Below are 13,547 nucleotides of genomic sequence, written 5' to 3'. Positions count from 1 at the left end.
CGCTGCCCCGAGAAGGTGGGTTGAGTCACTATTGTTTGGGGTTAAGAATTGAGATCATAATGCTGTTATGCATGAATGGTTTCTAGAGTCATGCTTGGGCTGAGACAGATTCTCAGTGAAAAGCAAGTTCCTAACTTAAAAGATATTACCTGTAAGTGAATCCGGATTTCAGACACTATGGCTGGAAACTAGATCAAAGTAGAACTGATTATCTGCAAGCAGACTCGGCCATGCCACAGGATAATCGTGCATATGTAACTCAATTTCCCAGAAGTGACCCTCAAAGTGTATAGATGTTAATATATGCTAAAGTGCATTCTGAACATATTTGCGTACTAATGCTTCTCTAGGTATATGCATTATATAGCTAGAGAACCTAGAAACTATTTTGTTAATCTTGTGATAGGTGCAATTAGAATCCAATCGTATTTAATAATTGGTTTCCAAATAAATTCTATTATGCATCAATGGAAAAACTGGACTATTATGACTAAGCAATAATTATTTGTGAGAGGAGAAATTTTGGCTATGCTGAAAGAAAACTGAGCAGCAATCTGACTTCGATCAGTTTTAAAAAATCCTGCAGAAATACAAAATTCAATAAGATATAAAAATTAAACTACCATATTATATTTGATCCATTAACAAAACTTGCATAAATTAAAGCTACTGTATAACACATGAATACAATCCCATATAAGACAACTGTCATCAAATTATTCAATTGTGTAAAATATTTTATGCAGTACTTTACCCGTTCCCAAAAGGGGACCTCAAATAAACTGTAAAAGATGAGTGATAATGAAAAAGAAACACCATTTATTAATTTTGTATAGGTCATCCACAGCCTCAGACATTTCTCCAAAGAGAAGAACAAGCCTAGCTTTCACCACACAATGCCACAGGCAGAATACAAGAGAAACCAAATAAGTGCTTCCCGAAGGAGGAGAAACTGCCTGGAGCACCAAATGACCTACTAGAAACCTCTCAGTCATTATTTTTGACGTTGTAATTTGTTAAACCCAGTAAAATCATTTTATTATTTGTTTCAGTGCTATCTTTTAAGTAAAAGACAGTGCAAATACCATTTTCCTATTTTGCTTTACAGAGAATGTATAATTAAGTAGGTTATACTTTTAATATTCGGCATTTTTGAGTTGTACGGAACCATAGCTTACCTCCCTACAATTAAAATACATTTTACTGACACTGTAGTACTTGGAAAGAAAACTTCAAAAACATTTTTCTTCAAAGGAATGTAATAATATTACCTTTTCCAAATTTAAGAATAAATTAAAAGAAAATAATCAATTGTTGAAATAAAAAATGATAAAAAAACTAAATTTCTTATATTTTCAATATAACAATTTAAAAATATTAATACCTTAAATTCAAATAATATACTATATCAGTTTTTGGCAAGATACCGGGCAAAATGACAGAAATCACCAAATGAAATATACCAAATTAAAACATTTCATGTGTTTTAAAACCATGACAACTCCACTGCAAATATTTTAGTAAACTGTCATACATTGTATTTTCACAAATATTAAAATAGTGAAGTGTAGGAATGAAGCACAAACTCTGCAAAATCCGACAAAGCTTGCTTTTTTTGCAATACACACTCCAAAATCCTTCACTAATTATTGTATTTTATTGACAGCACCAGTCTCATGGGAAGTCATTTAAAAAGTTTAACCCCTAAGCAAGTCATGGCTCTCTTGCCTTTGAAAGTGTCAAGTGCATTGATTATGACTGTATAAAGTGTTATCTTCTACTCAGAGTATCTCACACTGAACATTCTAAAGCACTGTTTTTTCTCCCTTTCGGTTTTGAAGTGATTCAGACCACTTTGGCCAATCCTAAAGGCAACAGTGACATATTGTGAATAGGATAACAAGTCAACAACCAAATAATAAAGGAAAGATCACAATTAATGACACGAAGCAATGGAGCTGGTTAGTGAAGCTGGTTAAAATAAACCACCACCTTAACTGAAAAAAACCTGACAACAATTAAATGAAAAACCTCTATTTATCTTGCATGCATCTAATCCAGTTTTAACCAGCATTGGAATTCTGGTCAGCTAGAAACCCCACGGCTTTTGACACACTTTCAGAAACGCACACCCCCTCCATTTTTCTAACAAGTCTCCAGAGCTGCAGCTAACTACCCAGCATGTGCTGCATACAGTACCTGAACAGAGTCTGTTCTAACTATAATCTTTAATTCATTATTTCATGAACATAAAAAAAGGTTTATAAGCATTAAATGCTGAGTTCAGTACTTTACCTGGGTTATGGAAAATTTTGTTACGGAAAATTGTTCAAGAATTGAGTTGCTGTAAATCTTTCTACTATCAAACAAATACTCATTTTCACTCATACTTCCCTGACAGCACTGGGAAAAAGAGATCTGAAAGTGCCTGCGATTCTCATCCTTTCTGCTCACGTACGCAGCAGCAGCTCTCGTATATTTCGGTTGGGTCAATATCAAAGTAGCAGCAAGCTAAAAGCAAGGTAGTCTGATAGCAATCAATTCATGGAAAAATAATCTGTGCTTAATTAGCTCATTTTTAATCACTCCTTTTTCTCCTCGTGAAACAGGCACATTTCAGGCACACTCAACTGTGAGACAAATGGGTTATAAACTTTTAAAAATAAAATGATGGCTAAAATTCCGAAAGGTAATTGGATTTCCAGTAGAGCAACTTTGATTTTTTTTAATATATATTCATTTCTGACAGGGCCAGAAGGTAATGATACAGCTGCCATGATACAACAAGCAGACCTGTCTTCTGTCAAGAGTTGAAATCAGAAAGGAATAAGCTGTCGTTAACAACCTCTCTCCAAACACTAGAGCTGTCATCTCATTGCTTCCTTTCACTAGCGCACGGGTTGGTATGGGCTGAAACAGCCTATCAACCATGCCTTACTCCGCATTTCTTAATTTCCCTGATTAAATGTTATCAAACAGTTTGTCAATATCAGCTCAGGGGGCATTGCTAATCCAATAACCAGTAATAAGAGAAATTAAAGTAATTTGTTTTAAAAAATACAGGATTTCAAGAAGATGGAATAGTCACTTATAATTTTAGATTTCTGATTTTGTATTTGCACAAAAATCTCAAAGCTGGGAAACTAACACAGTTTTCCCAAAGTATACCAGCACAGTTCTGATTATTTCTTATGCGTAACCACACCAATTAAGTTTACAAATTCAAATAATTTGCTTCAATTTCTGGAATCCTGCAGTGGCACACAAGATTTACCTTACAATTCAGTGAGCTACCCATCACAAAATTATAATTAGCTGAATGAGGTGCTAGAGGACTTTTATCAACAAGGAATTAAGGAACAACTGGGTGAGGCAAATAATATCAATCACAATAATTTTAATTTGGCTTTGTAGCTGGGTATTTATGAGAAACTCCTGTTGTCAACATTGTAATTAACAATCATAGCATTAACGATGATACAATTTAATAGAGATATGGAACTGCACTATTCTGTCAATTAGTCTATTTTTTTGTGCTCCGTGCAATTCTTTGCCTATACAATTTGATGCTTTTCAGACTTTGTGCTTACCTTCATATCCTATTTCAGTCATACAATTATTTAGGCTCCATCTTCAAGTCTTTTAAATTGTTGCCTCAATCTTCTTTGGTAATGGCATCCACATTTTAAATCCTAATTTGATATATTAATGATTAAACAGTCATAGAGCTGTCCAGGCAGAAAGAGGCTCTTCAGACCACCCTATTTCGAGATGCAGGCTGAGCAATGTTTTTTAAAGTTGTGCCAAGACCTGATTTTTATACTCCATGCCTTAGTTAAGGTATTGTGGCGGCTCCTAAGGGTCGTGCCTTCAATGCCGCCTTCAGCTGCCGGTGGAACCTCTCCACCAGACCGTTAGCTTGCGGGTGGTAAGCCGTGGTGTGGTGCAGCTGCACCCCCAGCAAGCGAGCCATGGCTGACCACAGCTCGGAGGTGACCTGTGGCCCCCGGTCGGAGGAGATGTGCGCCGGCACCCCGAAGCGAGCAATCCAGTGCGCGGACAACGCACGAGCACACGTAGCCGTTGAGGTGTCAGCCAACGGAATGGCCTCCGGCCACCGCGTGAAGCGGTCCACCATGGTCAAAAGGTGGGTGATGCCCCGGGACGGTGGAAGGGGCCCCACAATGTCCACGTGGAGATGGTCGAACCGCCGGTGAGGTAGACCAAACTCCTGGAGAGGTGCGCGGACATGGCGCTGGATTTTTGCCATCTGGCACGGGATGCAGATGCGAGCCCAATGGGCAACCTGCTTGCGCAGACCGTGCCACATGAAGCGAGCTGCCACCAGTGCCGTTGTCGCGCCCGGATTGATGGGCCAGTCCGTGGATCACCTGACTCTCCGGGCCAGGTGGCAGGGACCATGGGGCGCGGCTGGATCACACATCGACAGGATTGTCACTCCTCCGGCACCAGGAGGGACATCCTCAGACGGAGGCCGGAGATGACAGTCCGGTAGGCGGGCACCTCGTCGTCCGTGAGCTGTGCCGCCGCCAGAGCAGAATAGTCCATTCCGGGCGCTACCTCGAACACGGCGTTTATAGCGGTTCGACCATCTCCACGTGGACATTGTGGGGCCCCTTCCATTTATAGGTGGGACAATGCGTCGGCCACCCGGTTCTCTTTCCCCTCAACGTAGCGGATGGCTGTGGTGTATTCGGAGATGTAAGCCAATTGCCGCTGCTGACGTGCGGACCAGGGATCGGAAACCTTCTGCAGGGCGAAAGTGAGCGGCTTATGGTCGGTGTAGGCGGTGAACGGGCGGCCCTCCAGGAAGTAACGAAAATGGCGCACAGCCAGGTACAGAGCCAGGAGCTCACGATCGAACGCGCTGTACTTGGTCTGCGCGCGGTTGAGGCGCCGACTGAAGAAGGCCAGAGGCCGCCAAACTCCGCCCGTCAGCTGCTCCAGCACAGCATCAACCGCCGACTCCGAGGCATCCACAGTGAGACGGACAAAGGAGAGAGATGAAAAAAGCAGGTGCGAGACAAAAGGATTGAAGGGTTGCGAATTGGGAAGCCAGAGGAAGGTGCGTAGGGGGAGGGGAGAAATAGGTGCAAGTCCAGATGGAACATTGGACTGGGAGGGAGGGGAGGGGGTAAGCAAGGGGAGCGGGTGGGTGGGGGGCCATGTTAGAGGTTACTTAAAATTGAAGAATTGAATGTTTATACCATTGAGTTGGACGCGACCCATGCAGGATATAAGGTGCTATTCCTCGAGTTTGTGTGTGGCCTCACTCTGCCAATGAAGGATGCCCAGGACAGAAAGGTCAGTATGGGGATGGGAAGGGAAGTTTAAACGTTAACAAATGGAGACCCGGTAGGCCTTGGTAAAACAGACCGCAAGTGTTCGGCAAAACGGTCACTGAGTCTACAAGACCAAGCCAAATGAGATCAAGCGTAGGCTCACCAAACGTTATCACCAATCTTGTGTCTGGCTGAACTAACATTTACTGTGGCAGATATAAGATCGGCCTTCCTGAGAGTGAATCCGTGAAAAACATCAGGCCCGCATGGAGACCCTGGCAGCATCCTCAGGATCTGTGTGGATCAGCTGACAGAGATATTTGCAGACATTTCTAATCTCTCATGACTCCATTCTTTAGTCCCCCACATGCATCAGAAAGACCACTATCATCACAGGTAATCAAGGACCAGACGACATCGGTTCAAGGTGAATGGGGCATCATGGAGTACATGGACAAGTTTGGCGGAAGGGCCTTTACCCTTAGAGTCATAGAGTCATACAGCATGGAAACAGGTCCTTGGGCCCAACTTGCCCACACCGGCCAACATGTCCCAGCTACTCTAGTCCCATCTGTCCCTCCAAACCTGTTCTATCCATGTACCTGTCTAAATGTTGCTTAATGATCCGATTACTCTAAAAGTAAGGGTCTTGCCTTAATGACTATTGTCATTACTACTGACTACTGTCCAGCGGCTCTGACATCCACCAGCCTCCAGCCCTTCGAGGACTGGGGATAAGTTTGTCACTTTATGTTTAACAAGCTGTCGGATTAGGTAGTTGAAGCAGTTACTATAACAGCATTAAAAGACACTTAGACAGGAACATGGATAGGATAAGTCTACAGTTATATGGGCTAAAACGCAGGCAGGTGGGACCAGTGTAGATGAGGCATATTGGTTGGTGTGCTGTTATAGTATCTGCTTCAACTACTATGAACGCACCAAACCAGTTACTGCTATGGATGTGCCATATCTGTTAAAGCTTCAAGCATAAAAAGAAATGTGATGTAGAAACTCAGTAGGTCAGACAGCATCTGTGGAGAGAATGAACAGACAATGTTTCAGGTTGGGATCCTTCTTCAGACTGAAGAAACATCGTCTCTCTATTCCCTCCAAAGATGTTGCCTGATCCGCTTAATTCCCGCAGCTTTTGTTTTTGCTCAAGACTCCAACATCTGTAATTTTTTGTGTCTCCAAAGCTTCGAGAGTCTTCTTGGAATTCAATGCCTGATCCTTTAGCAATGGGCTAATAATGCAAGTCAATTTAAAAGAAAAGTTGATAAATGTTCGACAGGTATATACTGTGAATTGCCTTTAAACTGCTTTTATACTCTACACCTAGCCAAATGGATTATAATGTGCTTTCCTAATAAAATAATAAAAACTTTTTGGGTTTTAAACATTACTGTGTTCAATTATAAGTCAATGGCTTTCCATAGTTTCCAAGCATCATAACAAAAAAAGGAAAAGTCATTGAATAAATTATACGTCAAAAAAAGTTTCTGAAAATTAGTCTTACGTCCATAGCTCTTTTGATGAAAGGTATTTGAGTCCCACTGTCAAGGTCTTCATTGATTATCAGTCTTCTGGCCCATTGGCCAACCCGGACAACTCCATTACCATGAATCAGAATCATTAACTTGTCAGGGTTTGTTGTAGCATCTTCACTCATAAAAATGAAGCTCTTTGGTTCATCTTCTGTAGCATCCACCTGGTCAAAATAAGCAATAAAGCAGAAGAGTTTTTGCAAAGCACGGAACATTTTCGAAGTAAAATAATTACAAAAATATCATAACTATCATTTAAGGTTTCTAATGAAAAGTCTTTGAAAATGTAGGTGGTATTGGTGCCTTCTGCCTATAACAAGAAATTCCCAATTTCAAAACACGAGTTTCAATTGGTCAATTTCAAAATCTCAGGAAAGATATACTAGGCTTTCAAGTGGTGTAACAATAATTCATGAGGAGCCAATGAACTGCAGATGCTGGTTTGCAAAAAAAGACACAAAATGTTTGGGTAACTCAGCAGGTCGGCCAACATTTCAAGAGAACATGGATGGATGATCTTTTGGATTGGGATCCGTCTTCAGACTGATTGTTAGAAGGGGGGTAGAAAGATGGGAGGGAGGTGGAGATGGGACTAAATCTGGCAAGTGATAGGTAGATAGAGGTGAGGGTTTTTTTGCGATTGGCAGATGGTCAGACAAAGGCGAGGGATGAATAAACAAAAAGAGATAGGATAGAAGTTGTGCAAGATGTAAAGCCAGAGGAAGGAATATGGCGGGGAGGAGGGAGAAATGGGTGCACATCCAGATGGGCCACATGACATGGAAGAGAGGGGAATAAAGGGGAGAGGAGATTTGTAGGCTAGTTACCTAAACTTGGAGAATTCAATGTTCATACCTTGAGGAGAAAGGATTTCCTTGAGGAGAAAGGACTGAAGGCAGATACATCTCCAAGGCCTGATGGTCTGCATCCCAGGGTACTTAAGGAAGTGGCTCTAGAAATTGGTGATGCATTGGGGAACATTTTCTAGTGGGATCAGTTCCTGTGGATTGGAGGGTAGCTGATGTTATCCCACTTTTTAAGAAAGGCGGTAGAGAGAAAATAGGGAATTATAGACCAGTTAGCCTGACATCGGTGGTGGGGAAAATGCTGGAGTCAATTATGAAAGATGAAATAGCGGCACATTTGGATAGCAGTAGCAGGATCGGTCCAAGTCAGCATAGATTTACGAAGGGGAAATCATGCTTGACTAATCTTCTGGAATATTTTGAGGATGTAACTAGGAAAATGGACAAGGGAGAGCCAGTGGATGTAGTGTACTGGACTTTCAGAAAGCATTTGATAAGGTCCCACATAGGAGATTAGTGGGCAGAATTAGAGCACATGGTATTGGGGGTAGGGTGGTGACATGGATAGGAAATTGGTTGGCAGACAGGAAACAAAGAGTAGGGATTAACGGGTCCCTTTCAGAATGGCAGGCAGTGACTAGTGGGGTACCGCAAGGCTTGATCCTGGGACTGCAGCTTTTTACAATATACATTAATGATTTAGATGTAGGGATTAAAAGTAACATTAGCAAATTTGCAGATGACACAAAGCTGGGTGGCAGTGTGAACTGTGAAGAGGATGGTATGAGGATGCAGGGTGACTTGGACAGGTTGGGTGAGTAGGCAGATGCATGGCAGATGCAGTTTGATGTGGATAAATATGAGTTTATCCACTTTGGCGGCAAAAACAGGAAGGCAGAGTAGACGCCAGTCGATAGTCTGTCCCTTGTGATGAAGACAGAGATATCAAGAAAGGGGAGAGAAATGTCAGAGAGTCCAAGTGAAATTGAGTGCAGGGAAGAAGTTAGTGGTAAAGTTAAAGAATTCAATAAGTACTGGACTGGTGAAGGTTCATGATGGCTGGATTAAGGCTTAAAGATGTAAATTTGAAGGCAACCTACATATACTTGTCTCTTTTTTTTTATTTAGATTTTTAAAATAATTTGAGAGTTCAGTGGGGTAAATTCAGTGATATTATTCTATTTAAGTGGGAAAACCCCAGAACAAGAAGGTATAATCTTAAAATACATGGTTAGCCATTAACAATTTAAATCAGTGAACAATTACTTTTCTTGTAAGGATATTAGAAATCATTAATTCATACCAACACAAACTGAAAATGTTTAGGTCAATTGAATGCTCAAGACCAAGACTGAGAGATTTTATTTGATAACAAGTTCAAAATATATTAGATAAATGCAGGAAATTGATTTGAATTACAGGCCAGCCAGTTCAATTTTCAAATAAATATAATGTAACTGTTGTGGTGTTTTTATAGTAAACCAGGAATTCGCTTTTGTTGTCCTAGATGTGTATAGTGTAGAATGATGTCACCTGGTTTCGCAAAGTTTTTCTCTACATCTCTATATAACTACAAGTCTTCGTCTTGTTTGTGTGTGTAAGGGTGTGTGTGTGTGTGTGTGTGTGTGTGTGTGTGTGTGTGTGGTGTGTGTGTGTGTGTGTGTGTGTGTGTGTGTGTGTGTGTGTGTGTGTGTGTGTGTGTGTGTGTGTGTGTGTGTGTGTGTGTGCGCATGCCAATCTAGTTAATTCCTATCTTCTTCCAAACGCTAGGCCACAGCCTTCCCATTTCCACGCATCCTACTCATATTTTTCCCCATGGTGGCGATAAACATCTTCCCGTTGCATTCCTACCTATATTTCCGAAGTTAATAATGGTTGAAATTTAAAAAAAGACAAAAACAGCTTCTCAGAGAGCCTTTTACCAGCGGCTTCAAATGATTGTCACAATGCCATTCACAGATGTCCAATCACAATGGATAGCCCAAACCACCTTTTAAAACACCAGCCCCCCCCCCCCCCCCCCCAACGGTAGAGTGATATAGTATATTCCACCACCTTCCAGTGACGTCAGGGGGAAGGCCTCATTTCAAAAACAGCAGCTCCCCAACCGTCACTTTTGCACTGCTTGAGGTCTAGTCAACATCGACTTCTGCAACGCTTGATTCTGACTGCATCATTTTCTCCATCTTTAAAGATAACATTTATTTTAAAGCACCTCGCAGTTTAATTTTTTTTTAGATTTTATAGATTCTTGTATTTATACTCAAGAATGCAAGTTATTTACAATAGGAATCACCATGTACTGTTCAGAGGAATGTCATACTTAATGTTCAGATCGGCATCCAAAAAAATAGAATTTTAATATTGCAAGCATCTTAAAATATAACATTTCTATGTGAACATCTCATCCATGATGATAAAATATGTTATTTGTACGTATGTGATGTGCATAAGCAGATAATTGTAACAGTGTACATGTTTAACTTACTGGGAGATAAACCTTCTTTAAATGGCATTCTTTTTCCAAAAGTTCATAAACACAGTGAGTGATAATCTGTGAAGGAAATAAAAAATACAAGAATTATACAAGCAGCATTTGCACTCAAAAAATTATTGTTTAAGAAGAAATATCAATTATCTATCTTTAGCCCATGGGTGCTTTACAAAATCTGCACTCTTTTTGTTGTCAGGGTATAGCTCAGTTTTGTTGTTTGACTCCTATATAAATCATTTTATCTTCATAATCCCTGCTCTTCACATACAGGTGCACAAACTTTTATCCGAAATTCCAAATAACGAAAAGCTCCGAATAGCGGCCATTTTTTCGGTCCTTGAAGACGTTCACCGAGGGCAGCCCGCAGAGGTGACAGCGGAACCTCCGGTTGGTCCTCGAAGAAAGGGGAACTAAATCCCCATTCATAAAAGAGAAGGTGAGGGTATATTGCGCGGGAGGGTTAATAATTGACAATCTGCTGCTGCCTGCCCGCTGAGTTAAAAAGTTCCCACGGTAGACTCACGATACACAGTGTATCGTGAGTCTTGCGTGGGAACTTTTTAACTCAGCGGGCAGGCAGCAACAGATTGTCGCTCCCTTCAGTTTCACCCCACCTACACCCCTCTGCTTCCCGGCCATGTGTGTGACCCCTTCCCTCCCCTCTCCAGCTCCCCGCCCATTGCACCGGCGCGGGGGCTTTGCACTGTCTTCACATCAGCGATGCCAGCAGGTCAGTGCCAGTCACCGGAGACTTCAGGACCAACGGGACACCGACCTCCAGGCCCACTGCAAGCACGGAGATCCCAGAGACCCACAGCCAGCAGCAGCCCAGCCCCGTTCCAAATCCAGAGGAACACGTAGGGACAGAAGCTGATGGTGTGCAAGGTACGTCTTGTTCTTGGGGTTGCAGATGAGGGGGCGCAGCTCGGGCTGTGACGTCTCCGGCCACCCCCCTGTACAGGAGCTGAGACGTCCTGTACAGGGGGGTGGCCGGAGACGTCAGGACCAACGGGACACCGACTGCAAGCATGCAGATCCCAGAGACTCACAGCCAGCAGCAACTCTAGCCCAGCCCCGTTCCAACTCCAGAGGAACCCGGGTTGCGGATGAGGGGGCGCAGCTCGGGCTGTGGGCGAACTGCCACTTGTCGCAGTCGCGGCCCATCGGGGAGCGGGTTCCTGTTGGTCCTGACGTCTCCGGCCACCCCCCTGGACAGGAGCTGAGAGACGTCAGGACCACCAGAAGCTGCTCCCCGATGGGCCGCTACGGCGACATGGCAGTTCGCCCACAACCCGAGCTGCGCCCCCTCATCGGGACACCGACCCCCAGGCCCACTGCAAGCACAGAGATCCCAGATCAGCAACTCCAGCCCAGCCCCCACTCCAACTCCAGAGGAACACACTCCCCGTAGGGGCAGAAGCTGATGGTGTGCAAGGTACGTCTTGTTCTTGGGGTGGCGCAGCTCGGGCTGTGGGCGAACTGCCACTTGTCGCCGTAGCGGCCCATCGGTGAGCGGATTCCTCTGGAGTTGGAGGGCCAGGGAGACACAACGGCTTTTGAGAATGGTGGGAAATCACTTCCAAAGTTCTGCCCACACAGTCAGTACACCTCTCCTACACTTGTCTCCCGCACTAAGGTCATCTCGCAGAGAATGATCCCAGCCTAACCCTCCCTATTCTCTCCTATTCTGCATAAAAAAAACTACATTGAAGACTCAAACTCGCGATCGAGTAACTGCCGGGATCGAGGTGAAAACTCGCGACCTTGCGGATATGAGCCGAGCACTCTGCCACTGAGCCAGCCGTTAAAATCTACGCTAAAAATCTTCCATTCCGAAAGCCGAAAAATTCCGAATTACGAAAAGTGTCTGGTCCCAAGGCTTTCAGATAAAAGGTTGTGCACCTGTACTTGCCTAAAATCCAGTCTTTAGATTTAATATGAACACAGATTTTAGAACAACAATCCAGCCTGTAATGTTTCCCCACTATGAAACATTAAAACTGGCAACATTTTTCTCCCGTAATACTGTTAATGCTAACTCCATCAAAATTAATACGGAGACAAGATTCTATGCAAAATCGACAATGATGCACATCACATCACTCATTCCAAGGATGTAGATGAGATATTAAATGACTTTGCAATCGTATTAATTAAGGAGAAAGACATGGAGGATCGTGAGATTGTGAAGCTAAAGGAAGGAATGTAGATGGAAGGGGAGGGTGAGGAGAAAACTAGGTGTGAGTGCAGGTGGGGCACAGTGGAAAGAAGATGGGAGAAGATAAGGGGCAGAAGGAGAGGGAAAATACCTCATCTATTGTATCCGGTACTCTCAATGCAGGCTTGATGACCGTTTCACTGAGCACTGACCTGCTGGGTCTCCCCGTTGCTAGCCTTTTTAAGTCCTCCTTTCCACTCCCATACTGATGTCTCTGTCCTAGGCCTCCTCCATTGCCAGAGTGAGAACATATGCAAACTGGAGGAACAGCACCTCATATTCCACTTTGGTAGTTTACAACCCAACAGTATGAACAATACAGCACAGGAACAGGCACTTTGGCCACAATGTGTTGTGCCGAACATGATGGCAAGACCATCTCTTATCTACCTGCACATATTCAATGTCCCTCTATTTCCTACCTATCTATATGCCAATTAAATGCCATAATATCTACGTCAATCACGAACTCTAGCAGCACGTTCCAGGCACACATCTCCTTCTCTGTAAAAAAGTTGCCTCGCACATCTCCTTTAAACTTTGCTCCTCTCACCTTAAAGCTGTGCCCTCAAATATTTGACTTTTACATCCTGTAAAAAGAATTTTGACTATCTACCCTAACTATGCCTGATAACCTATCTATACATAACTAAAACTCTGATGTTGTGCTCTTCCGGTTTGCGTTGTTTTTCTATTTGCGCAAAAATTGTACGGCAGCTTACTCACTGTTCTCCTGTGCTGCGAGTGCAACACGTTTCGTTCCGATCGATGGTATATTGTAAAAGTTATTAAGGTTTAAAAATTGTTTAAAAAATCACGCATCGCGCAGATTGCTGTCAGTCGCCGCCAGGCAGATTGGTCTCCTCTCCTGTCAGTCAGGAAGGGGCGTTGCCGGGACCATCACCACACTGATTGGCCAGGTCTGGTGTCGCTATGGTGAAGGAATGGGGAGGGTGGTGCTGCGGGCTGAGCCCGGGGACTGGGCCCGGACTGGAGACAAGGACGAGCCCGGGGACTGGGCCTGAGCTGGAACCAAGGATGAGCCCGGAGGTGATGTGTCGAGGCCTGGACTGAATCCCAGGCGGTGGCCTAGCTGAGGGCTGGAGTCGTGCCCAAGCCCGGGGCCTTGTCAAGGTGTACCAGTGCCTCAGGGGCCGCCCGGCAGCCACCATCCTGCAG

The 13,547-nt window shown here is 43.6% G+C and overlaps 1 protein-coding gene across 2 annotated transcripts in view; it reads right to left on the bottom strand.

Annotated features, from left to right (window-relative positions):
• Positions 1-13,547, bottom strand: part of fam172a (family with sequence similarity 172 member A) — a 430,929-nt gene that overhangs the window by 379,971 nt on the left and 37,411 nt on the right. For both annotated transcript variants that reach the window (XM_055633335.1, XM_055633336.1), the window contains exons 5-6: positions 10,145-10,210; positions 6,823-7,014 (exon numbers count right to left, since the gene is read on the bottom strand). In XM_055633335.1, coding sequence (XP_055489310.1) covers positions 6,823-7,014; positions 10,145-10,210 — 258 coding nt within the window. The remainder of the gene's footprint in view (positions 1-6,822; positions 7,015-10,144; positions 10,211-13,547) is intronic.

This window comes from Leucoraja erinacea, chromosome 3 (assembly GCF_028641065.1).
Source record: "Leucoraja erinacea ecotype New England chromosome 3, Leri_hhj_1, whole genome shotgun sequence".
NCBI classification, from domain to species: Eukaryota; Metazoa; Chordata; class Chondrichthyes; order Rajiformes; family Rajidae; genus Leucoraja; species Leucoraja erinaceus.
This window is presented reverse-complemented; position numbering and strand designations above follow the sequence as displayed.